Source organism: Phacochoerus africanus, chromosome 2 (genome assembly GCF_016906955.1).
Source record: "Phacochoerus africanus isolate WHEZ1 chromosome 2, ROS_Pafr_v1, whole genome shotgun sequence".
NCBI lineage: Eukaryota > Metazoa > Chordata > Mammalia > Artiodactyla > Suidae > Phacochoerus > Phacochoerus africanus.
The window spans coordinates 15,215,908-15,243,488 of NC_062545.1; the positions used below are offsets into that span (position 1 = coordinate 15,215,908).

A 27,581-nucleotide genomic window follows, 5' to 3' on the forward strand; every position below is an offset into this window, starting at 1 on the left:
CAAAGGTCATTACTGAGTAGACTCCTAGTAGGGAAAAATGGACGTAAGGTCTTTCATACCAGATTAGGGTGACTGTCCCTCTGGTTGGTACCACAGGCAGACAGGATCCAGAATCCCTCCCAGCTGTGCAGCCTGGGAGAGTGATTTAACCTACGTGAGCCTCAGTGTCCTCTTTGGACTTGGGGGGAGGGTTAAGTGAGACGTCACATGGAAGACAGTGAGTTATTGCTTTTTGGTGCGTGGCAGGACCTCACAAAAATGGTCAACATCATTATTACCAAACGAACAATTTCCCACTCACTAGAAATTATATTCAATACTTAAACATCTGTCGGTGCCCTGTTATACCCAGGCATTTTTTGCAGTGGTAGAAGCCCAGTTTTAGGGTCCCTCACCTCAAGTACACTCCAAGTACAAGGAGGAGAGACCATCATGCTATTGGATCTGAGAGCTTTCTCCCTGGGAGGTCAGGAGAATAGGCTCAGTGGGGGTGGGCTGGGAGGTGGAGGTGGGCTGGAGGGTGGAGCCGGGCTGGGAGGTCAGGAGAACAGGCACAGTGGAGGTGGGCTGGGAGGTGGGGGCGGGCTGGGAGGAACAGATAGGAGTGCTCCAGGCAGAGAAAAAAGGGGTTGGGTTGGGGAGTGGGGAGAGGGGCAGAGATGAAAGGATTCACAGAGAAAGCAGAGAGCAGAATCAGCTAGTTAAGAAGAGACATGGTCTGTGATGCTGGCAAAAGCATCATTTTAACCGGCAAGTCCCGTTCTCTGGTCTCATGAGTCCAGAGGAGCAGGGCCGTGGCTTCCAAAAGCAAAGGGAATAAGGAGGCAAATCATGTGAAGAAAAGAGAAAACCGAAGGCAGTGCTAAGGTCTCGGACTCTGAAAACTGTTCTGAAATTACTGATTACTGCAGGCAATCCTTTTTGTTTTCAAAGAGAGCCCATGGAAAGGGCATGATGGCGTGGAGTCAGTAAGACCAAACGTAAGGACCACTTAATAAGGTATCACTGACCAGTGTTAATTTGGACATGACACCGAGGAGGCTCCATAAATGTGTGAGTCCCTGGGGTGGAGGGGAGTGAGGGGGGTTGAGGGAAGGGAGTCTGGCTTTGAGAAGAGGACAAACCACTGTCACTGGCAAGGTGCATCTCCTAGGCAATTCCTGGAAGTGGTCAACATCAAAAACCCTTAAGTTAAATTTTCCTAAGATCAGAAACAAGTGATTTATTCCCTTACTGTCTCTCTCTCTCTCTCTCTTTTTTTTTTTTTTGCCTTTTCTAGGGCTGCTCCCTTAGCATATGGAGGTTCCCAGGCTAGGGGTCTAATCGGAGCTGTGGCCACTGGCCTACGCCAGAGCCACAGCAACGCGGGATCCGAGCCGCGTCTGCAACCCACACCACAGCTCACGGCAACCCTGGATCCTTAACCCTCTGAGCAAGGCCAGGGATCGAACCCTCAACCTCGTGGTTCCTAGTCAGAGTCATTAGCCACTGAGCCACGACGGGAACTCCATTCCCTGACTGTCTTTGCTGCTCTCTATAAATTTTAAGAGATACAGGCTAAGGAATTATTTAATGTGGAGACTGTGGTACAGACTTGTTCGTGAGTCATGAAGTAAGGACATTCGCTAGGATTTAGCATTCCTGAAAAGCACGTAACGTAGACTTCTGAAAGCGGCATGTTTTCATAGGCTTGCAAGAAACTGCAGCTGCTACAGCGTTTACTTATCTTGGCCATTTCTTGTGTGTGTGTGTGTGTGTGTGTGTGTGGAGGGGGGTTCTAGCTACTCAATCTACAGTTTGAATGGAAAAAGGAAATGCTGACATACTCTTATTGTGTGAGCAAAGAAGCTGGAAGGTGGTGATTCTATAGCATGGCTTAACTTATGCTTCGAAACCCCAAATCTGCTCAGAAAGGAAGTGTCAGTGGGTCTGCTTTGGGAAGGGACTATTTGGACAACTTCTGTGAGGAACCTGTCCAGGACACAGAGCTCTGGGTTCTGCTGAAAGTAAAAACCAATACTGGACAACCAGGTAGCTGGCTGTCCATGCTGATCTGCAAGGACACCCTGAGTCACATGGTACAACATGAACAGAAACACCAAGAAAGGTACAGCTGCAGGCACACTTGGTATCTATGAAATTCTTCAATGAGGAAGAAAGATGATTGTTGTATGTAAATTATTCTACCACATCTTCAAATTCCTCCATGCAAAGAAGTTGCAATGACAATTAGGACTCAGATTTTAGAGTAATCATGGATCTGCTAACTTAAAAAAAAAAAAAGCATTAATGGCATGGCATCACAGGCAGGCCTTATATGATATGGGTTCGGGAGTTCCCATTGTGGCTCAGTGTTAAGGAACCAGATTAAGATCCTTGAGGATGTGGGTTCGATCCCTGGCATCTCTCAGTGGGTTAAGCATTGTCATTGAAGTGTGGTGTAGGTCACAGATGAGGCTTGGATCAGGTGTTGCTGTGGCTGTGGCTGGCAGCTACAGCTCTGATTGGACCCCCAGCCTGGGAACTTCCATATGCATTAACTTCAGCCCTAAAAAGCAAAAAAAAAAAAAAAGAAAGAAAGAAAGAAAAAAAAGATACGGGTTCATAAAATTCCAGAGCTCTGAGGGACCCCAGGGGATAACATACTCTAAACTCCTCGAGTCTCCTATGTGCCAGGCAAGCTATCTTCTTGGGATAACGACACAGAACCCACTAAGGTGTGCCCAGGTCCCAGACGCCTGGCTGAGAGCTATCCTTTCTGTAATTACACACTCTCTGCCACCCTGCTCAAATGCACTCTTTTTTTTTTTTTTTTTTTTTGCTGTTTTAGGGCTGCACCCCCGGCATATGGAGGTTCCCAGCTTAGGCGTCGAATCAGAGCTGCAGCTGCCGGCCTATACCACAGCAACGCGGAATCCAAGCCTCATCTGTGACCTACACCACAGCTCATGGCAGCATGGGATCCTTAACCCACTGAGTGAGGCCAGGGATCGAACCCACAACCTCATGGATTCTAGTCAGGTCCTTTAACTGCTAAGCCACAAAGGGAACTCATCAAACATATTAAACATATACACTGCAGCGTTTAAGAACAAACTTTGCTCATCTCAAAGCAAAGATGAGCCAAACTTCTCTTACCTTGCCAGGCATCTAAGCACTTATCAATGTGCTCTGGTCTTCAGTTAGTGAGGAAACAGAGCTGCTAGCATATTTTTAACAGGACAAAGATGAGAAAGATTAATTCATTGCCTAATGACAAAGGAATGTCTTTCTGACCTTTCTTTTTCATTTTTGCTCCTGCTTGAATTCCCTCTGGCACTTTAAAATGCTTAATTTTTTTACCAGTATGTAGGTAAACGTGAGTCAACACTCTCTCACATTCACTTCTGGATGCTCTCATGGGGGAGCACATGTACGGAAACCCATTTCTATGGAATCACAATCCTAAGTGTGGGTCACTTGTTCTCAGCGGGGGACAGGTGGCATTATCTGGAGTCATTTTGGGTTACTGTAACTGGTGTTTAGGAAGGAGAGGCTGGGGATGCTGCTAAATATCCTAGAATGTGGCGGACAGCCACCCCATCCCCCCCACCCAAAAACCACCCAGAATAATCCATTTCAAATGCCAAAACACGTAGACACTCTGCTCTAGTTCAAACATGACAAAGGAGCCTTGTTAGTTTCTAGATACTCTTCCTAGAAGGATACGCCTTTATGTGAATACAGGGCTGTTCAGGATTGCTATGAAGTGCTTGAATGTTGTTGCCATCATAGCCAACTGAACTTTTTGCTGTGTCACTAAGGGCTCCGTTATTCCTTGTGATTCGATTTTTAGATTAGGATTTTCGCATTTCAGAGCCACTTGACAACGTTAGTAATTCTCTCCATGATACATGCAAGAAATATATACAGCACATATAAAACAGGGTGAGTCCCTCTTCCTTTCCACATGAACTCGAATTTATGAACTGCTAGAGGTCTCCCAGAAGAACCAGCCTCTGTCTAGCTCAAAATAGGTTGATAAGAAATGACAGGGCAGATTTTGCTAACTTAATCCTCAAAAGAATTTGTTGTAAACAGAGGGAGAAATTAAACTGTAGCTTTCCTTCCACTAGCCACGTCACTTTCTCAGGACAAATCAGAAAGAAAAATAAAAGCTTTGTGTAGCAACAAGGGAGTTTAGGTGCTGGACTGGGCTTCACTTTGAAGCGCTGTGGGCTATAACTGCTGAACACCACCAAAGGAAACTGAACTCTTCAAACGGCCAGTCTCTGCCCTGTGTAAACACTCCACGCAGCTGCATCTGTTTGCAGATAAACTCAGGACAAATGGACTCAAAGACCCACATGAGTTCTGACCTGGAGCTCAAGGTGGGCTGGCCTCGGAGGATTTTAACTATTTTTTCAGTGACTAGAAGGGGATTAAATAAACAAGGATGAATCAATACATGACAGAGGGGTGTTCCCGTCGTGGCCCAGTGGAAACGAATCTGACTGGGAACCATGAGCTTTTGAGTTCGATCCCTGGCCTCACTCAGTGGGTTAAGGATCCACTGTTGCGGTGAGCTGTGGTGTAGATCATAGACGCGGCCGGGATCTGGCGTTGCTGTGCCCGTGGCATAGGCTGGCAGCTGTAGCTCCGACTGGACCCCTAGCTTGGGAACCTCCATATGCTGTGGGCGTGACCCTAAAAAGACAACAACAACAAAAAGTCTGTGAAATTTTACAAAAAATTAAATCCTTTCCGCTCTTTTGGATTTGTCTATTTAAGCGGTGATATTCTTTGGCTTTATTAATTGTCTTAGGTTCTAATTCCCATCAAGTATAGAGATTCAACTGGGCTTGTATCAGGAGACTTAAAGAAGAAACCAGTAAAAAAAGAAAGAAAACCTCCAATATTAATGTTAACATGTGCCTTTCCTCTTTCCTACCTTCGTGGTGACGGCTGTGTTTACACACATTAGGAGACGTTTGGTAGTTACAGGGAAAAGGAAAGACAAGCTAATCAAAGAATAAAAAGGACACAGGTCCACATAATCTCTCCATTTTTGGCAGCAATAAAAACTTTGAAAATACCAGTCATGCCACTTAGATGCATTTTGGTATCAGGACCCAGAATTTCCTTCCTCTAGAGAATTAATTAGGTAAAGACACTGGATCATGTTATTTGATCATGTTATTTAATCACCTTGTTTTGTAAAATGATTCTGACCAAAGTGCAATTTGATTTGGAAAAAAATGTTTCGACGGAAATTAAATTTTACATGCTATTTTTTTAACTCCCTTAGAAAAAGCCAACTGAATTAAATTCATAAACCCATTATCCAAATAGCTGCCATCTTCTTGTAGGGATCATGACCATTTGTACAATGTCATTGCTATGACTAAGGTTTTAACCCTTGTGGTTTTTGCAAACAGTGATATCCTGGAGCTCGGGCTAGAGACCTGGATTTCTGGACGTTTCCATGGCGGCAGAGCTGTTCTCTTGCAGCTCCTGAGAACCAGACACTAGTAAAATAACTTGAAACAAATTCTGAAAGGCTTTGCTACTAACATGCCTTAACCTAAAGCAATGGAGAGATGAAACAGAACATTTTTCTTTGTGCAGTTTATGAAAACAAACCCAAGGAAGATAAAAGCACAAATGTCAAAAGGTAAATACATTTTGTCTTAAAGGTTCCCAGGAAAAAAAAACAACCTCAAAAAAACCCTGTGTTAGCTGCTTCTACAAGTGCAAGAAGCCCAGCAAGAGAAATCAAGATTTGTGAGCTTGAAAATATGGTAAATATACTAACATTCCTAGGATGACCACTTCGCTTATAGAAAAATAAACTTCAGACAGAAGAAGGAAAACTTTTTAAACTTGAAACCTGGAAGATTCCACAACATATTTAACTAAATAAAAGAGGGCAGAATTTCAGAACTGAAGATATAGAGAAATTAGTGTTCTACATACTCGATTTACTGGGTTGCACCTGGAAGCAGAAAAAAAAAAGAAAAAGAAAAAAGAAAGAGGATGGGAAGTACGAGGATCCATCACACATGATAAGAGGAAGAAGTCTTGTTTCATAAGACATTGATTCCACTTTCGCACATGTGTGTGCATGTGGGCACATGCATTTTGTGATTTATATAAAATGTACTTTATGTGCTGGGTTTCAGTCGGCACATCCAAGAGCCACTGGCGCAGACTCTGCTCTGCAGATTTCTTGTCTAGGAAGGGGATGAGACAGACCGGCTGGAATTACAATCCTGTCTAGCCCTACTGCGTTCTCCCAACAAGATCAATTTAATGGTTACTCGAGCCTGGCCCCGTGCTGCTCAGCAATGGGACAAACAGCACAGGCAGCTTAAAGCATTGCCCACTCCGATCTCAGTGTGAACAGCCATTGTCAATATACTTAGGGGCACAGATGCAATGTTACTCTCACTGACCCAGTGGCTCTCTTTTGGGGTGTGGAGGCAGGAACGGCTGACATGGGCCTTTCCATGTTTCCTTCTGTGTATCTGACATGGTCACCCCATCAGACAAAGCCTGATGGGAGGGATGAGTGTATTCTTTCTTTGGCTTAATTTAAAAATAGCCTTCTTCTGTTGGTAAAATGAATATACATGTTATTGGAAACATATTACCGATAAATTATCGGAAACCTTGGTGTGAATGAGAAAACCATTTTCGCTGTAATTTATGTTCCTGGATCTCTTTGTACCCTTGACAAAGGACATGCCCTTGAGATGTGCCGGTAAACACAGTATGCAGAAGTCGGGGTAATTCTCATGTTCCCATCTCTGCACCTCTACCCCATTCCTAAGTGCAGAAGAAACTAAACTTTTGCCTCACTCTTCTTTTTTTATAAACAAAGGCCAAATTTTCATTTTACCACTTCTCTTTATCCTGGTCTTGGTATGTCCAAAAAACCAAACAACCTCATCAAAAAATGGGCAGAAGTTCTAAACAGACAATTCTCCAAAGACATACAGATGGCCAAAAAAATACATGAAAAGATGTTCAGCGTCACTCATTATTAGAGAAATGCACATCAAAACCACTCTGAGGCACCACCTTACACCAGCCAGAATGGCCATCATCAAAAAGTCTACAAACAATAAGTGCTGGAGAGGGCGTGGAGAAAAAGGAACCCTAGTACAATGTTGGTGGGATTATAAATTGGTGCAACCGCTATAAAGCAGTATGGAGATGCCTCAGAAAACTAAACATAGAGCTACCATTTGATCCAGCAATTCCACTCCTGGCATCTTTCCAGAGAAAACCATGACTCCAATGTTTATTGCAGCCCTGTTTGCAATAGCCAAGACATGGAAACAATCTAAATGTCCATCGACAGAGGAGTGGATCAAGATGATGTGGTATATATACACAATGGAATATTACTCAGCCATTAAAAGGAACCAAATACCAGCATTTTTAGCAACATGGATGGACCTAGAAACTATCATGCTAAGTGAAGTTAGCTATACAATGAGACAGCAACATCCAATGCTTTCACTGACATGTGGAATCTGAAAAAGAACACGATGAACTTCTTTGCAGAACAGATGCTGACTCTCAGACTTTGAAAAGCTTATGGTTTCCAAATGAGACAGGTTGGGGGGTGGGGGGATATACTGAGGGTGTGGGATGGAAATGCTATAAAATTGGGTTGCGATGATTGTTGTACAACTGTACATGTAATAAAATTCATTGAGTAATTAAAAAAGGAACACACTATGTCTTAGTGATGGCCGGTTTCCTTACATTCCTGCCTCAAAAGTCTATTAGGTTTTCTTTGTCGGAGAAGAGTACAACAGTGTGATTACATCAAACATTGCTAAGAAATTCCAAATGCCCGCATATAATTGTAATTTATTAAACTACATTAGGTAAGGGTGCAAATGGACTCTTTTCAGCATCCTCAGGCTGACAGGTCACAGCCAAGATGGGGTAAGATAGCAGTCAGACGATATAAATTTAAAGGTCATTGCACAGAGGATATTTTTATTTTTAATCCTCAAAAAGCCTATGAATTTTAAAATCATTTTATGTTAACTGATCCCTGCAAGACAGTGTTTTGACAGGGGTCTTATTTTAACTCCATATTTTCTGATGGTAAGCAGAACTGCATTATGAGCCCACTATTTAGGATACACATAAATCCTACGTAGGGGTAGGCTAGATAACTCATCAAAAATAACTCTGTATTTTGTAGCACACAAAGAAACAGTGAAGGTCAGGTTAGACATTGCTGAAGTTCAAAACTCCTTTCAAAACTGTTTCCTCTTTTTGATTAAGTTACTGTATTGATTTATTTAATTACCCCCTCAAAAATTTGCCACTGGGCAAATACGCCAATGCCATAAAAAGCTTTTTATGCCAACCATAAAAAGCCTGGAGGAAGAGTTCCTCTGTGGCACAGTGGATTAAGGATCTAGTGTTGTCACTGCAGCAGCTTGGGGCGCTGCTGTGACCAAGGTTTGCTCCCTGGCCTGGGAACTTCCACACGCCGTGGGAGTAGGAAAAAAAAAAAAAGCCTTCAAGGAAATTCAGACATATCTACCAGGAGATAAATTATTCAGTTAACTGATGTGTATAGTAATATTTCACTTATAAACTATATATGTTATGCACAGGGCTATGTATGGATGGTGTGGAATGAAACTAAACATTTAAAAGCTTAATAAAGAAGACTGGGAAGAGGGAAGGCTCAGAATTGGGGCTTAGACTCAAATCTCTGCTGCGCCCTGGCACTAGCTGGCTACCCTGGGGCAATGATTAACTCACTAGGATGCTCAGTTTTCTCACCTCTAAAGTGGTGCTATTCTGGGAATTGCTTCCTGGAGTTAGTGTAACACACACAAAGCACCCAGCAGGATGCCCAGCGCACAGCATGTCCTCAAGATGTAGGCATTTGGCAGGTAGGGCTAGGAGCCCAGGGATCTTACACCAAGCAGGACAGTCCCACAAAAACGTGTCCCCTCCCCTACAGGATTTTTCCCTCCAGAAGCTGGAAAACCTGATTATGATCATTAAGATCCGAGAGTCCTCCTCCTAATCTGTTTTACATAAAACATCAAAATCAAGCTATCGATATGTAGCAATTTTTCCTTCCTTTTTTGGGACTGCTCCATGGCATGCAGAAATTCTTGGGCCAGGGATCAAACCTGTGCTACAGAAGCCACCCAAACTGCTTCAGTGACAACGCCGGATCCTTAACTTGCTGAGCCACAGAGGAACTCCAACCTCTGTCTTTTTTGTGTTTTTTTTTTTTTTCTTTGTACGGCTGAACCTGTATCACATGGAAGTTCCCAGGCAAGGGGTTGAATCAGAGCTGCAGCTGATGGCCTACGCCACAGCCACAGGCACAGCCACACCAGATCCAAGCAACATCTGTGATGTATGCTGCAGCTTTGCAGGCAACCCAGGATCCTCAACCCACTCAGCGAGGCCCAGGATGGAACCCACACCCTCACAAACACTATGTTAGGTTCTTAACCCGCTGAGCCACAATGGGAACTCCCTGAAATTCTTATACAGTTTATGGATAAGAACAATTTATGGATACTCCCAACCTCTATGGAGTTCTTTGAATCGGGGAGACATTTACTCAGAAGCTGGGAATGTAGCAGAGAACACAAGGGCCAAAGTCTCAGTGTTCTAAGGCTTTCTATTCAGTGGAGAGAAGGACCGGCAGCGCCTACACACACATGCGCACATTTGGCAGAGGCAGCAGTGCAGTGGAGAGGGGTGCTGCGGAGGGGCTGGTGCACACAGCGGGGCTCCCTGACACTGAGGCTTGAGAGAAGGAAGGAAGCAAAGCCCACAGTCATGGGAGAGCGTTGAGAGTGAGAACAGCACACACCAGGGCCCTGATGAGGAAGGAAGCATGCAGTACCCAAGCCAGATGCTAGAGCACCTTGGGGAAAGGCAGGCCAGGAGATGAGATTAAGAGGGCAGGTGGGGGGCGTGGTGAGGAGATTATATTTGGTTCTTCCAAGAGATACCAAATATTAAGCTCCTGGGCTAGGACTCAAACTGGAGCTGCAGCTGCTGGCCTACACCACAGCACCACTGTATCTGAGCCGCATCTGTGACCTATGCTGCAGCTTGCGTCAAGGCTGGATCCTTAACCCACTGATCAAGCCCAGGGATGGAACCCTCTTTCTCATGGACATGAGTCTGGTTCTTAACCTGCTGAGCCACAATGGGAACTCCTGAAACTGTTTTATGCTGTGCTCATGTAGGATGTTGCCAGCATATTGATTCTTTCTTAGAGTAAAGCTCTTGCACAAAGGCATCAGGAAGGAGGTAAGAGTAGGAATGTCTGCTCATCATAACACCTGCAGTTTATTATTATTTTTAAAATTTTATTATTTTTTTGTCTTCCTGCATTTTCCAGGGCCGCTCCTGCAGGATAGGGAGGTTCCCAGGCTAGGGGTCCAATCGGAACTGTAGCCACCGGCCTACGCCAGAGCCAAGCAACGCGGGATCCAAGCCGTGTCTGCGACCTACACCACAGCTCATGGCAACTCTGGGTCCTTAACCCCCTGAGCGAGGCCAGGGATCGAACCCACAACCTCATGGTTCCTAGTTGGATTCATTAACCACTGCGCCATGACGGGAACTCCAACACCTGCAGTTTATAATAATCCATAACTGGGAAGAACCTAAATGCCTGTTGACAAGAGAATGGATAAGTGGTGGTATATTCACCAGCTGCTAGATGTAACAACTTGGAGAGACTCTTAGAAACCTCATGTTAAATGAAAAGGATGGCTTAGAGAAGATACGATAACTTCATTATTTTTGCAAACACTAAAATCTTTCCCCTTTTATTTCAATAGTTAGCAAATAAGAGTTTCAGATTCAAAACGGCAGACGTGGAGTTCCCGTTGTGGCTCAGCGGTAACGAACCCAACTAGGATCATGAGCATGCAGATTCGATCCCTGGCCTCGCTCAGTGGATTAAGGATCTGGTGTTGCTGTGAGCCATGCTGTAGGTCGCAGACGTGGCTCGGATCCTGCATTGCTTTGGCTGCGACATGGGCCAGCACCTGCAGCTCCAATTCGTCCCCTAGCCTGGGAACCTCCATATGCCACACATGCAGCGCCCCCCTCCAAAAAAAGAAAAAATAAAGAGGCAAATGTACTAGAGTGACACCATGCACCTGGGGGGTTGCTGAGTTCCAGTGCATCCTGCTTGCTTCCTGGTTCTAATTACACAGCACTTTAAACAAGCCTTTCCAGGAGGATCCACCCAGTCTCAGATTCCTTCTACAGCTCACGTCCTAAATGCCTTTGTCTGAGAAGGGGATGAATAGCAGTGTTTTCTATCGTCAGAACGCATATACTTTCATTTGAGAGAATACATTAGTATTTGTGTGGGTTTTTTTTTTTGGTTTGTCTTGTTTTTTTGCTTTTTTTAGGGCCCCACTCATGGAGTTTCCCAGGCTAGGGGTTGAATCAGAGGTACAGCTGCCAGCCTACGCCACAGCCACACCAGATCTGAGCCGTGTCTTCGACCTGCACCACAGCTCATGGAAACACTGGATCCTTAACACACTGAGTGAGGCCGAGGATAGAACCCGCATCCTCATGGTTCCTAATGAGATTCGTTTCTGCTGCGCCACAACGGCAACTCCTGTATTAGTACTTGTGAAAATTTATCTTAAAAGTAAAGATCCCGAGCATGTTAAGGGGGATGGGGGAACGCAGGTGGTGCCCACAATTCAGTTTGGGCCAGAGTCTGTGCTTTTGCCAGTCTTATTGCACCTTACCCTGATGTAGGTAAGGAGAAACCAGATTTGGGGAGGTTACTCAACATACCCAATGTCACAGCGGAGAGCAATTCAAACTCATGCAGTTGAAGCGTGCAATCAAAACCCCGAGGAAAATCACTGCTCTGGGATGAAAATCATCACTATTACTAGGATTTTCAGTATTACAGCAGAAAATGACCAATAAACCAAATTGGCATCAAAATGACTGTCCCCCCTCAAGAGAGTCTAACTTAATGTTATTCTAACTGAATTTCACTGAAGCATTAAAGAATTAGCCTGTAAAATTTGGTGACCTGTAATTAACAAATCTTATTTCTAAGCTTAAAAAATGCTTATGAAAATAGCTGACATATACAAAAGAACACGGGTAAGTTAGCAGCAATAACTAAAAACATGAAGATCAATACCCCAACTGGAAGAATGTTCGTACTTGTAATGGGAAAGCAGAGAAATGGGACCAGGGGGAGGGCGGAGGGGAGTACACAAGACTTCGAATAATTTCCTATTCCAAATGTACCGCAGAGAAAAGCAAGTAGAAACAAGGCTTCCAACTAAAAAGTGTTCAGTTACTTTATTAGAATAAGTTATACAGTTAGTTACTTAATACTCATTGGTTCTGTTTTTTTACTTCTAGAAAATCAGTTCTAGAAAACTGGCTATCATTAATGGGCTCCTTTTTCTGCTGAGCCAAGGCCTTTACTGCCTATTATCTTGACCCGTGAAAGTTCTTTCTTCCTTTTCTTTTCAAAGTGCCAAGGGACTTTTTTTTGACAAATATTCAGAATTGAACAACAAGGATCAACACAGGCAGTAAGAACAGGAATTTTTCACTTCTCCAGAAAGGCCAGATATCCCTACTGAATAAAGCTCAGCATCAACAGTTGGGAAGAGGTGATGCTTGCAATCTTCCTAGAAGAAAACCATAATCTCTTAGTGATAAGCAGTGCTGGAGAAACCATCCCTTAAGCTCCTCTTCCTTGGGGAGGCAGAAAGCCAGGGTAAATGGATTTTTTTTTTTTTTTTCATTATGGGCCACACCTGTGGCATGTGGAAGTTCCAAGTCTAGGGGTTGAACTGGCCTACAGCTGCCGGCCTACACCACAGCCATAGCAACACCAGATCCAAGCCACGTCTGCGACCTACAGCGCAGCTTGAAGCAATGCCGGATTCTCAACCCACTGATGGAGGCCAGGGATCAAACCCACATCTTCATGGATACTAGCTGGGTTCATAACCCACTGAGCCACATGGAAACTAGGGCAGATGGATTTAAAAGCAGTTCCAGAGGAAGGTCCCAAAGCAAACAGCTGACCAGCACGGGTACTGCCCTTGAGCCTTGACCTAGAGCTCTTAAAACTTCTTCGTCTTTCTTGGGGGGGGGGGGGGTGGGAACAGGGCTGACAAGCACCTCTGAAAGAATTGCAGAAGAAGAGAAGTTTCACAAATTTTATGAATTATGAAAAAGGGATGCCATGCACAAGCACAAATTCTGAAATGATGAAAGGTCTAAATGTAAGACCCAACTTTTTATGAACCAACATAGATGGTCTTTCTGACCCCTGAAGCCAAAATCATAAAGACAAAGGAAGGGACGAGGAAAAGGTACAACCAACACATTTGAAAGATAAGCCACACACAGGAGAATATATTTGTAGCACTGAATGGCAACGTATTCCTATTCTGAACCTACGAAATATATTATAAAATAATAAGGAAGACATAACAGCCCAAAAGAAAACAGGCAACTCACAAATGCTCTGAAATGTCTACAAATATGCCTTACTCACAACTACAAGGAAATATCTTTCACTACCACCAGATTGGCCAGACATAAAAAAAAAAAAAAAAATCTAAACAGTACAAATTGGGAAGAATGTGGAGAAATCAGAAATGCCATAAATGGGAGTTCTTCCTGCGGTGCAGCAGAAATGAACCTGACTAGGAACCATGAGGTTTTGGGTTCGATCCCTGGCCTCGCTCAGTGGGTTGAGGATCCGGCATTGCCCTGAGCTTTGATGTAGGTCACAGATGCAGCTCGGATCCAGCATTGCTGTGACTGTGGCGTAGGCCGGAGGCTGTAGCTTCGATTGGACCCCTAGCCTAGAAACCTCCATATGCCTCAGGTGCAGCCCTAAAAAGCAAAAACAAAACAAAACAAAACAAAACAAAACAAAACAACAAAAAAACACAAAAACCCTCCAATATGTAATTCTGTGTGTTTGATTATGGGAGGAGAGAGTTGGTGACTGGCAGTTAAGAACCACTGGCTATAAAGCTATATACGTGGACGATGCATTCCAGAGTGAAGGCAAGATATTCATTCAAAATGAAAATGAAAACCAAATTAAGAGAGTGGAAAACAAATTTAAAAAAGCAAGTTTGAAATCCCTATAAATAGTTTTAAAAACTGAAAAACTCACTGCCGATTTCCTTTACTTTCTTTTCATTTTTTGAGATAACACATGACTGGGGCTTGATGCCAAAAACAGTTTGCCTTTCCAGCAATGAGTGGACGTTGAGTGGACTCCCACAAGGATTGCTGACTAAAGGAGAAACAGAAATCACGACGACCACAGCACTTTCCCCCAGCGTCTCATGAAGCCTTTTGCTCTGGTCTAACAAATATATGCAGTTAATTAAACTCCACTCTGTTTTAAGTCTAAATGGACTATAGATTCCATTCTCTGAGTAATTATTATTGCAGAGTAGGCAAAACAATACCTTCCTTGTGTGTGCTGGGATAGGACAAAAAAATTAGACTAAATGTACCTTAGCAAAACTCAGAGTATGGAGAAGCTTGTATTTAAGAGATGCTCATCCTCTCTTAAAATTCCTTGGTAATCCTTATGATACGAAACCTCCTAGGGGCATTGTACTCACAATGCAGATTCTATTCATAGGCTTGTCTCTCACACCAGGTTATAAATTACTGGAGGGGAAGAAACGTGTCTTCATGATCTTTGATTCCCAATCTCTACCCTATACAACCTGACATATAGCAGAACCTCAAGAAATGTGTACCAGGGGGTTTGGGTCCTGGCTCAGTGGTTAACGAATCCGACTGGGAACAATGCGGTTGTGGGTTTGATCCCTGGTCTTGCTCAGTGGGTTAGGGATCCGGCATTGCCGTGACCTGTGGTGTAGGTCGCAGATGCAGCTCAGATCCCGTGTTGCGGTGGCTCTGGTGTGGCTGGTGTCTACAGCTCCGACTGGACCCCTAGCCTGGGAACCTCCATATGCCACGGGTGTGGCTCAAGAAAAGGCAAAAAGACAAAAACAAAACAACAGCAACAAAAAACAAAAGACTTCAATATATATGTTCCTTTGACCACAAATTCCGTCAGATTTCTCTTCTTCCGTGAATTACTTTTCAAATTCCTTGCTGGTCTTTCTATTGGATCATTTTTTAAAAACCAATCTGTAGTCCATGGATGGTTTATATATTCTGAATGCTAGTCGTTCTTCTATTAACTTTGAGAGTAGTTAATAGAAGTTCTATTAACTTTGCTTCTTCCTCATCTACCACTTGCTTTTTTAATATTGTGTCCTATATCATAAACAATTTTTTGGGGGGGTCACACTTGTGGCATGTGGAAGTTCCCAGCCCAGGACTGAACCTAAGCCACAACAGCAACCCGAATTGCTGTAGAGACAATGCTGGATCCTTAACCCACTGCACCACAGTGGGAACTCCCAACAATTTATTTTTTGATGTAACCTTCCCTCCAGGGGGAAAGAGGAAGAGCTCTTCCCTCTTTTTAGGAGTTAGGGTGATGCTGCAGCTGAGCAACTGGAAAGGAGACTGACTGCCACGGTGGACACCATGGTGGACCAGGGTATGAGAGGTTGTCCACGAGGTGAAGAGGCAGCCCTGGCTGCACTCCTACTGATGGTGGGTAGTTGACAGCAAGTCGAAGGTCAGTGGTACCTGGAGACCAGCTGTGGAACCAGAAACAGGATTTTCTATGGAGGCCATACATAGTCCAGAGGTCTGCTAAGATTGTGGAAGAGGCTGGATTGGTACCATTGAATGGGCAAGCCCTTCAACCCTGGAGAGGCCAGAGTCAGCCTAAGTGCAAGGTGTGAGGGGACAGAGAAGCAGCCACGTCCCCCTTCCCACTGTTGCCTAGAAGCAGACCCAGGATGGAGGAGAAGTTTCAATTTGAATGTAATTTGGAGTTTTTGATTTTTGACGAGACTGGAAACAAATCCTTTTTAGGAAAGTGAGACTATTCTTTTTCGTTGTTTTTCTCTCTTTTTAGGGCCGTACTGGTGGCATATGGAGGTTCCCAGGCTAGGGGTCCAATTGGAGCTGTAGCTAGCAGCCTACTCCAGGGCCACAGCAACACAGGATCTTCCACCTACCCCACAGCTCACAGCAATGCCAGATCCTTAACCCAATGAGCGAGGCCAGGGATCGAACCTGTGTCCTCATGGATGCCAGTCAGGTTCATTAACCACTGAGCCACGACAGGAACTCCAGTGAGACTATTCTTGTGACTAAAAGTGACTAGAGGAATGTTTTAAAAAATATTTTGAGGGAAACATATATTAACTGGGAGAGAGAAGGATGGGCCATAAATTTTACCCAAGTGTGTGTGTGCGTGTGCGTGTGTGTGTGTGTAAAACCAATAGATAGATGTTATTGTCACTGAACTATCTCCCACATACAGCTTCTTAGAGATCATAGAAATAATTCACACAAATAAAAGAGCTTCTAGAAAAAAGACATGTGCATAGTTCTCTAGGTTGACAAAGCACTTTCTCATTGGATATTACTCAATGAAATGCTGCAGCATAGGTATTCTCCTTTTATCAAAAGATGACATTGAGGAGTTCCCATTGTGGCTCAGCGGTAATGAACCAGACTAGTATCCATGAACATGGGGGTTTGATTCCTGGCCTCGCTCAGTGGGTTAAAGATCCAGTGCTGCCGTGAGCTGTGGTGTAGGTCACAGACGAGGCTCGGATTCCGAATGGCTGTGGTATAGGCCAGCAGCTGTATCTGCGATTCGATCCCTACCCTGGGAACCTCCATGTGCCACAGGAGTGGCTTTAAGAAAAAAAAAAGACACTGAGCCCTAGAGAAGTTAAGCAAATTGCTTCAAGTCTTTTTCTCAGTCAAGGTTCGATTCCACAGCTTCTAACGCTGGGTCCAGGGCTACCTATCCAGATCCAATTCCTCATCTGGTCCAACCTCTCATCTTCAGATGAAAATGTCTACAAAGGACATGTGCAATGATGCTAACGGCTTATCCAAGGTCATACGCAGAGAGCTAGTATGTTTTGGGTACTTCATTAGCATATACCTTTAACCATCCTTTGCCTCAATAACACATATTCTATAAATATGTGTTGATAAAGTGGCAGAGAGCAGTGCTTTCTTCTAGAAGCTCTTTTATTTGTGGAGTTCATGCATTAAGAAGCTGCACTTTAAGTACCCAACTTTTCAGTGATGCCCTTACCCAACCTCCAACCATTAGCTCTACAATTATGCTGTGATCAATTGAGCAAATCCATTTAGACGCTATGTCTCTCGCAGTGGAATTGGTACTGAAGCAGCCAAGTCCATGAGTGCTGTATAACACAGACCTTTGAGAAATGAACTATATAAATCCTCCTTTGATCTTGACTGCATGGCTATAAGGAATTCTTAAAATAGTCTCAAAGACCCTGAGTGAACTTTGTAATGGCTGAGCATAAAAGCACAGAGCTGAATTGTCTTGCCCAGCAGAATCTTTTCTAGTAAAATAACTCACGTCTGAGTTTGATACAAGGCTGATGATCAGTGTGAAAGAAGCTAGACTGTGAATTGCTAGACTTGGTGATTATAGGCACTCATGTGGTCAATGGAAATTACCTCTTGCTATGTGAAAATCTGCCAGTGAAACCCCTCAGGAGTCACATTCTGGTGCTACTCCATGAATCTTTGTTTTTTTGTCTTTTGTTTTCTCACAGCCTTAACATTACGGGGGGGAGTGGTGCTGGCATGGACTGTGGCAGCTGCGTACTCTTTCTGGCTGGAATACCCAAACCCCCAACAGAAGCCAAAGAGAAGCAGGTACGTGCCTCAAAGAGCTTGACAGCAGCAAAAAGTGTGAAGTCCTGCCGGTTAAAATGTCCCTGTCTAATGGATGGAATCTGTCCTCCATTAGGATAAAAAAGCACACTCTGATTCGAGGAGGCGCAGACTGATCTCAAGTTATTAGCAGTACTATTACTGCTAATGACGGCTCTAAGATTGAATAAGCACATTTTCCTGATAAATTACACACATCACTAGATAACATTCTCCAGGTGGGCAGGATTAAATAAACCATATTTCACAGTATTCTGCATTATATGCTTCAGTATGGAATTAAACCCTTATGGAAGCTTGTTTAAATGTTTTTTTCCCCCCACTAAGGTCTGCTTAGCTCACCATGTAGCCACAGCTCTGAGTCACATGCCTTGTATGTGGCAGGTTCTCAATAAATATTTGCTTAATGAATAAATAATCTCATTTGGTTTTCACATTAACCTTATAAGGAGTGATACAATACTCTTAAAGCCATTTTACAGATGAGGCTCAGCAGTCATTACAATGCATGCAGATCATGTAGCCAGCAAGTGTCAGAGCTCAAACCGATATGCACTTGATATCAAAGTCTACGGTTTAGGATTTCCTGCTGTGGCTCAGTGGTAGCAAACCCGACTAATGTCCATGGGGACGCAGGTTTGATCCCTGGCCTCGCTTAATGGGTTAAGGATCCAGCATTGGTGTGAGCTGTGGTGTAGGTTGCAGACTTGGCTCGGATCTGGCATTGCTGTGGTTGTGGCTGTGGCTGGCAGCTGCAGCTCCAATTCAGCCCCTAGCCTGGGAACTTCTGTATTCCACAGGTGTGGCCCTAAAAAAACAGACCAAAAAAAAAAAAAACCCAAAAAACCCCCCAAAAAACTATGGTTCAACCATAACATCATTCACTAATACAGACCAGACCTTACTTAGCGTTTTTCCAGTACTGAGGCCATCTCTGAAAAATGGGTTTATAAGAATATATTCCAATCAGAATGGATCTCACTCTGTTCCAGGCATCATCTTTTAAATTTCATCAATAGTCTGCAACAAATAAATTTAAAGAAGTGACTTACCTACAAATCCTTCTTCACCAACCAGTTTCAGGGCAATTTTATCAGCCAATACAGAAGAGTTGCCATGGGCGATGTTGGCAAAGGGGCCGGCATGTACAAATACAGGTGTCCCCTATGGAAGTGGAAGAACAAATTTGAAAAAACGATGAGAGGAGTTCCCTGGTGGCTCAGTGGGTTAAGGATCCAGAATTATCACTGTTGAGAATTCAGTCCCTGGCCCAGGAACTTCCACATGCAGGCATGCCCCCCACTCCCCCGCTAAAAAAAGTTATGAGAATCAGTTATTTCCCACTATAGTTTTGATAAGGCAATGTGTTAACTGCATCAGGGACTATGAAATAAACCATATTTCATATTATTATGCATTATTTTCTTCAGTATGGAATTAAACTCTGATGGAAGCTTGTTTAAATGTCCCCCTCCACTAATTAATCAATTCAATAAAAATTTAAAATAACCATTAAAATCAATACAATAAATGTATTGTGGAAATCAGAGCAGGGTAAGTGCATATTACTATAGGGCACTTTTATATTTACAATAATAATCTTAGTGCTACGATTAAAAATTTTTTTGTCTCTGTTACATGTTAAAAATCTAGTAACTATTAAGACAGCAAAAGAAAAATTTACCATGATGGAAAATAATACAAAAAAAAAAAAAGAATGTGGAGTTCCCTTCATGGCTCAGTGGTTAATGAACCTGACTAGGATCCAAAAACAAAACAAAAACAAACAAACAAAAAGAGTGTAAACATTTAAAAAAAGAAACATTTCACTCACAGGAACATGTTAGAATGTTACTGAAAAAGGCACAAGGAAATAAGGGAATTATCAAAAACTCTGGATTTTAATTATTTTCAAAATCTGTCATATGTTCATTTGAAGAGACTGTGGCCCTAGCTAAAGAAAACTCATCCCCATGGATTAAAATGTTGGGGTTTTATTCAGAGCCAGCCAGGGCCATTGGGTTCTGTGTGTATGAAGCCATGGCTCCACCTGTGAAAATACAGGCTGCCCTTTCACTGACATGGGGGAGGCAGCGGGGGAGGCAGGGGTGGGGCTGGGGAATCGTGGGAAGTTCCCACGAACCAGGATGGGCTGTTGGCCGAACAAGTCTCAAAGCTGAAAAAGCTCAACAAAAGCAGGAAGAAAGGCAACAAAAGAAATATTGCTGCACGTGAAAAAAAAGAGTTTACCAAAGCCACTCGGTGAGTGTTCTATTTACTTTTCCTCCCAAAGTCATCAGGAGGGACAGTCACGGGGTCCTGATGAGATCATATCGATGTTGGTGGAAATAACAGAGATTAAAACCGAAACATACGAGTTTATGGAAATGGATACATGTAGGTTTAATGTCTAGATCTCTGTCTACTCATCTTCAATTTCTCACCTCTGTGAAGGTAAACTTTTAAGTGGGCTGAAAAACATACTGTTTCAAAGATCTCGGGCCTCCATCACCTCCTAGCCTTGCAAGTCCTAGGTAAGCTAGTAGGGCGAGTGAGGAAAGTTTGAAGAGGACAAGGCCACTGGTGCCACCCCTGGGGGAGGGGAGGGGGCGGCTGGCTCCATGGCTCTGTAACCTGCAACTTTCACCATGGTCATCCGTCTGAGAAGCACCATGCACCGGTCTCCAGGGGACAGGGGACAGGGGGTGGCAGCATCAGCATAAACTCGTTGCTACTCTCGGATAGCCATTCTAGGGACTAGATCGGCAACATTTTAATTTTAATAAAGTAAAATTAAAGGCCACACAGTGGACTGATTACTAAAACCAGTTCAAGAGCCCTGGTTCTTGAACTCCCAGGAGTGTTTTTGTTTTTTCTTTTCTCTTTTTTTTTTTCTTTTTAGGGCCACACTTGTGGCACCTGGAAGATCCCAGGCTAGAGGTCAAATTGGAGCTACAGCTGCTGGCCTACAGCCACAGCAACGCCGGATCCTTAACCCACTGAGCGAGGCCAGGGATCGCACCTGCATCCTCATGGATACTAGTCGAGTGCATAACCTGCTGAGTCACAATAGGAACTCCCCCAGGAGTGGTTTTAATAGAGAAATACTTAAATCATTGTTTGACATTTAAACGCAAAGACACAAATGCACACTCAAGCAATCATTGTACTTAGATGGCACAGTCCATTGAGTTAATAGTTTAAGAAATTCTATCACTAATTCAAAAACATAAGAATATCTGTCTTGAATTTGATATTTTATTTTAGAAGCAGAACACTTAGGGAAACAGTAACAGGAACGATCTGGTTTCGATGTGAAGACAACTATGGATATTCTCTATAATGGACTTCATGAGAGTAACGTTTCCTAACATTTCATAGGAGTAACACCTCAATTGCTTCTTGCTTGCCAGAGGCCTAAAAGAGCATTATCCAAAAGAAGTTTGTGCAATGCTTGAAATGTTCTATATCTACGCTCTCTGATACAACAGACGCTATCCACATGTGGCTACACAGCACTTAATATTCGGCTGCTCAAAATAAAGAAAGAAAGAAATGCATAGGGAGTTCCCATTGTGGCTCACTGTGTTAAGAACCTGAGTAGAATCCATGAGGAGGCGGGTTCGATCCCTGGCCTCGCTCAGTAGGTTAAGGATCAGGTGTTGCTGTGAGCTGCAGTGTAGGTCGCGGACTCAGCTCGGATCTGGCGCTGCTGTGGCTGTGGCATAGGCCAGCAGCTGCAGCTCTGATTGGACCCCTAGCCTGGGAACCTCCATATGCCATGGGTACAGCCATAAAAAAAGAAAACAGGAGTTTCCCTTGTGGCTCAGTGGTTAACGAATCTGACTAAGAACCATAAGGCTGCGGGTTCAATCCCTGGCCTTGCTCAGTGGGTTAAGGATCCAGTGTTGCCGTGAGCTATGGTGTGGGTTGCAGACATGGCTCGGTTCCTGTATTACTGTGGCTCTGGCGTAGGCTTGGCAGCTACAGCTCTGATTGGACCCCTAGCTTGGGAACCTCCATATACTGAGGGTGCGGCCCTAGAAAAAGGCAAAAAGACAAAAAAAAAAAAGAAAGAAAACAAAACAACACAAAAACCCTAAGCACTACAGCACAGTCTGTACATTAACAGTGATTTTTACATCATTTGCTGCTTTGGATTCCTAGTGTCACTGACTAGCCAGGTAAATCTAGAAGGAATATTTAGGGTCCAGGTAACAGACTTCATACACACATTTAACTGAATTTGACTGAAGGCCGTGTTCAAGAGGCACTCTCAGATAATACTTCAGCCACACAGAGGTGGTGACAGGACAGAGTGACTGGGGCTTCCTTGGAAAGAGTGACCCGGGGAAGCTGATATTTAAAGGTTCTAAGTGCTGAGAGACAGGAAGGGGCCAGACAAGTGAAGAGCAGGAGGAGTATTCTGGGCAGAGAAACTCAAGAATGAGGATGGGGGGGGATGGGGGATGGGGTGGGGGGGGGGAAGGGGTAGGGCCCAGATCCTGCGGGATTTCCAGGGCAGAGTGAGGACGAGGGCGAATCACCCACAAGCTCTAGGAGGGGCCAACAGGACCTGATTTAGGTTTTTGAGACTACTGGCTCTAAGTGAAGAAAGAATTTTGGAAGACAATGAAGGAGAGCAACCACTGGAGAGGCTGCTGCAGTGGTGCAGGTGGATATGTTGGGGGCTGAGGCACGAGAGAAAGGGGGCAGATCAGAAGATCAGACGCATCCTGGGGGATGTCTCCCCAGGGATGAGATGGGCGGGGAGGGGGCTTCCAGAATTTTTGGCTTGAACCTCTGAGTAGGTTTGGAGGATGGAGGAAGTAGGAGGTGTTTAGGAATCAAAGATCCTTTTATTCATTTTTTGACTTTTTAGGGCTGCACCTGCAGCATATGGACGTTCCCAGGCTAGGGGTTGAATCAGAGCTGTAGCCACTGGCCTACACCACAGCCACAGCAATGCCAGATCCTTAATCTACTGAGCAAGGCCAGAGATCGAACCCACACCTTCATGGATACTATTTGGGTTCATTTCTGCTGTGCCACCATGGGAACTCCAAAAGATTTTTTTTTTTTTTTAATACATAGGTTTGAAATGCCTTTTGTCCATCCAAGTGGCCCTTAGTAACCACGCCTACAAGTCTGAGGTCAGGAGATTAGAATCAGAGTTCAAGGGTCATCACATGGCTGATACGAGAGGAAAGTGCAGCTGGAGAAAAAGTTCAATAAAGACAAGAGCACGGCAAGACTCTCTCTCTCTCTCTCTCTCTCTCTCTCTCTCACACACACTCACACACACACACACACACACACACACACACACACACACACACACACACACACACATGCAATAGAGCACAGCATACTTTCCTGGAAAACATTTCTCAGCATTTACTGTCTGTTTTCCCTGAAACAAACAAACCAACCAAAATTCCCAAAACCTAATGATTATGAGAAGCTAAGTTTAAAAAAAAAAAAAAAAGAAGAAGGGCAATATATAAAACATCATGTAGGCATTCATGCTGTGGCTCAGTGGGTTACGAATCCAACTAGTGTCCATGAGGATGTGGGTTGGATCCCTGACCTCTCTGAGTGGGTTAAGGATCTGGTGTTCCTGTGGCTGTGACGGAAACTGGCAGCTGTAGCTTCAATTCGACCCCTAACCTGGGAACTTCCATATGCTGTGGGAGCGGCCCTAAAAAGACAAAGAAAAAAAAGAAAAGAAAATATAATGTAGACGTGATAAACATGGTTACACAACTTACTGAGATACTAGACACTGAGTTTCTAAGTTTCTACTTCGGGTCATTACTGGAGTACTCCAGCATTTCATGGCCAAGATATGAATCATATACAAAAAAAACCCTATAAATACATTCTTAACCTTTCTTTTTGGATGACTAAGGGGTTACTCTGATGCTCCTTGTGGGCTCGTGTTGGCTATAAATGCTGACTTGCGAGGATGCATAAACAATGCACTGAATGCAACTCTGTCAACAATTTCTATGAAAAGAAAATCACTTACTTCTAGGGTCTGCATCAGATTTGGTTTTATCGCATCTTTCATCAAAACAGTCAAAGCACCTGTCACCCCCTAAAGGAAACGGGAAGAAAAACAAACAAACAACACTTACTTAGATTATTGACAAAAGATCGTGTGTGCCAAGCTGAATCACTGCCCGGCCTGCTGGGTGGGCCTCCCCACAGGCTGCTGACACCTCTGAACTACAGGTGATGCAACACCGTTGCCTCCATCCAATTCTCCCCCACATGAATGGACGCCAACTACTTTGTGGAAGAGGCTTGCCATAAAGCAGAACCTTTCAGTTCTGCCATAAAGTAGAACCTGCCAGTGTTTTCTGGCAATTACGCAAATTATTGTTCATTACCAGAGATCTCACTCTTGCCAGAAAAAAAGAGATGCAGAATGAACACCAGGCGAGTTACAGAGCGGGGATGAAGCGAGGTGAAAGGAAGGGTCTAAAGCGACTGTTCTGGTTTCCCACACTCTTGACCTCACCCCCTGGACACGGAAGGCACTCCAAACACTGCCGCATCGGAAAGGCTTCTCGTTGTCTGTCTCTCATCCTATACCTGCCTACAAAGAAGTGGATGCCACTTGTACATAAACTGTGGCTGCCTCCTTGCAATCCTACGAGGCTCTAAGTCAGGCTCCCTTGAAGCCCACGGTACCATTTGAGGAAGAGAAGGATCCAGAAAGAAACCTGGAGAAGGATGAGAGACGGCAGGGATGAAGTCTGGGAAGAGTGGGCCAAGAGGGGCCACAGAGGTGAGCTTTAAAAATAAAAAAAAAATGGAGTTCCCATCGTGGCGCAGTGGTTAACGAATCCGACTAGGAACCGTGAGGTTGCGGATTCGATCCCTACCCTTGCTCAGTGGGTTAACGATCCGGCGTTGCCGTGAGCTGTGGTGTAGGTTGCAGACGCGGCTCGGATCCTGCGTTGCTGTGGCTCTGGCGTAGGCTGGTGGCTTCGGCTCCGATTGGACCCCTAGCCTGGGACCTCCATATGCCGCAGGAGCGGCCCAAGAAATAGCAAAAAAAAAAAAAAAAAAAATGCCCTTCGTGTACTGGGAAAGTATTGATCAACCAACTAGCCACATACTGGAAGGCCTGATATGAGCAGCATCACAAGAATATAGCCCTGAAAAAAGGGGACGTGCAACAGATCTGAACAGATCAGGTGGGAGAATACAGAGAATCCTCATCTCTGCAAAGTGTATCCGTTCATTACTTTCTCCGTCTACCTCGATTACCAGAAATTTTATTTATTTTTTTTATCGTTTATTTATATATTTTTTCTACTGTACAGCATGGTGACCCAGTTACACATACATGTATACATTCTTTTTTCTCACATTACATGTTCCATCATAAGTGACTAGACAGAGTTCCCAGTGCTACACAGCAGGACCCCACTGCTAATCCATCCCGAAGGCAACATTCTGCATCTATTTACCTCAAGCTCCCAGTCCCTCCCTCTCCCTCTCCCTCCCTTGGCAACCACAAGTCTATTCTCCAAGTCCATGATTCTCTTTTCTGTGGAAAGGCTCCTTTGTGCCATATATTATAGTCCAGATATAAGTGATATAATATGGTATTTATCTTCCTCTTTCTGACTTACTTCACTCAGGATGAGAGTCTCTAGTTTCATCTATGTTGCTGCAAATGGCACTAGTTTGTTCTTTTTATGGCTGAGTAGTATTCCATTGTGCGTATATATACCACCTCTTCCTAACCCAATCATCTATCAGTGGACATCTGGGTTGATTCTATGTCTTGGCTATTGTGAATAGTGCTGCAGTGAACATGGGGTGCAGGTGTCTTTTTTAAGGAGAGTTTTGTCTGGATATATGCCCAAGAGTGGGATTGCTGGGTCATGCAATTTTAGATGTTTCTCTTCTGCGAACCATTTTTATTTTTATAATCTTATCATATTTTTCACCCTCAAAGATTACTTTAAAAATCAAGCTTCATTTCTACGTTATGGTACACTCCAAGGACTGTAACTTATCTATGATAAACACAAGAAGATGTTTTACTGTGAAAGCTGCTGGTCATGAAGAGCTCAAAGAAATCAATCCCCCTTTCATAACACAGAGCAGGTGGGAGAAGGCAGCGATGCACCTGTTCTTCTGCACTGTCCTGGCTTAACCATTCCAAATGCTTCCCAGAAACTAAAAGGAAGAGAGGTGGGCACTTCCGTTGGGCTGTCTCAGAGAGGTAATACCTGCTTAATTTTCTGCTACACAACTGACCTTCTTTGGCTTCTTAGTTGTCAAAAGTATGCACAGAAAACCTCACCAACAAGAGCAGTTCCGGAGCTATGGTGTCCACTCTAAGTTATGCTACCCATTCTGCATCCCAAGTCCTCGGTGGGTGAGCAGGGGGTATTCTGCCAGGGGATATCAGAATCAACCATCTTAAAGAAGCTTTTATCCCACTTCTCACTGTAATACAGAAATTCTCTTGGCCAAATCAAAACCCAGTTATAGCATAGTGCAATGAAAGGATAAAAGCCCCTGAAATCCTCCCCCAGTTTTCTGAGGAAGATCACCTCTGGCTAGCTCCCACGGGATAAAATATAATCTAAAGAAAGTAGGTATATTTTTGGAAACAAGAAGCACAAAAGATAAATCAAAAAGAGTCAACTTTGGGGGTTGGTGTTTTTTTTGTTTTTTGTTTTTGGATTCAGATCCAAGAGTTTTAGCATATACCCAAATAGTAATTTTAGGGAAATATTTATGGATTCAGTTTCAAACAACTCCTGACACATCGGTATTGGTACCTAAGATTAAAAATATACAGAGAGGAGTTCCCATCGTGGCGCAGCAGAATTGAATCCGACTAGGAACTATGAGGTTGCAGGTTCGATCCCTGGCCTCACTCAGTGGGTTAAGAATACGGCGTTGCCATGAGCTGTGGTGTAGGTTGCAGACGCGGCTCAGATCCCGTGTTGCTGTGGCTCTGGCATAGGCCGGTGGCTACAGCTCCGATTAGACCCCTGGCCTGGGAACCTGCATGTGCCGTGGGTGCGGCCCTAAAAGGACAAAAAGATACAGAGAAATACATTTCCACAGAAACTATCATATAGCAGTTTAGAGAGAACTGTTTGAGATGTTGATAATTGTTAAAAACCAAGCACTTCTGCGAGTTTTCATGGCTCAGTGGTAACGAACCGACTAATATCCTTGAGGACTCGGGTTTGATCCCTGGCCTCACTCAGTGGGTTAAGGCTCCAGCATTTCAGTGAGCCGTGGTATAGGCTGCAGATGCAGCTCAGATACCCTGCTGCTGTGGCTGTGGTGTAGGCTAGCTCTGATTCGACCCCTAGCCTGGGAACTCCATATGTTGCGGGTATGGCCCTAAAAAGACAAAAAGCACTCCTGTTCCAGTAACCTGGCTTTGGTTACTCTTTAAGCTTTAGAGTAAGCATTCCATGGGCTGCTGATATAAATATACCTACTTAATTTACTTGACAAGTCAGATTTGTCTCTTTGAAAGAAGCCAAAAAGTAATCAAGAAATTCTGGCAAAGGTTTAAAATGACACCCCAAGCCCTTGGAATCAATATTTTAATTTGCCTTTCTCATTCTCACAACTGTTTTTCAACAATCAGGGTGCACTTAAGATTCTACTATGGTTCGTGACTCGGTGTGGAAAAATAAAATTTAAATTTAGAGTAAAATGGCTACACAACAGAT

General features: G+C 43.9%; 1 protein-coding gene across 2 annotated transcripts in view; it reads right to left on the reverse strand.

Moving 5' to 3' along the window:
* Positions 1 to 27,581, reverse strand: part of MTHFD1L (methylenetetrahydrofolate dehydrogenase (NADP+ dependent) 1 like) — a 191,353-nt gene that overhangs the window by 85,868 nt on the left and 77,904 nt on the right. For both annotated transcript variants that reach the window (XR_007133496.1, XM_047769936.1), the window contains exons 19-20: positions 23,885 to 23,953; positions 18,906 to 19,017 (exon numbers count right to left, since the gene is read on the reverse strand). Coding sequence is in view for 1 of the 2 variants with exons in the window: in XM_047769936.1 (XP_047625892.1) it covers positions 18,906 to 19,017; positions 23,885 to 23,953 (181 nt within the window). In the remaining variant the exon portion in view is untranslated. The remainder of the gene's footprint in view (positions 1 to 18,905; positions 19,018 to 23,884; positions 23,954 to 27,581) is intronic.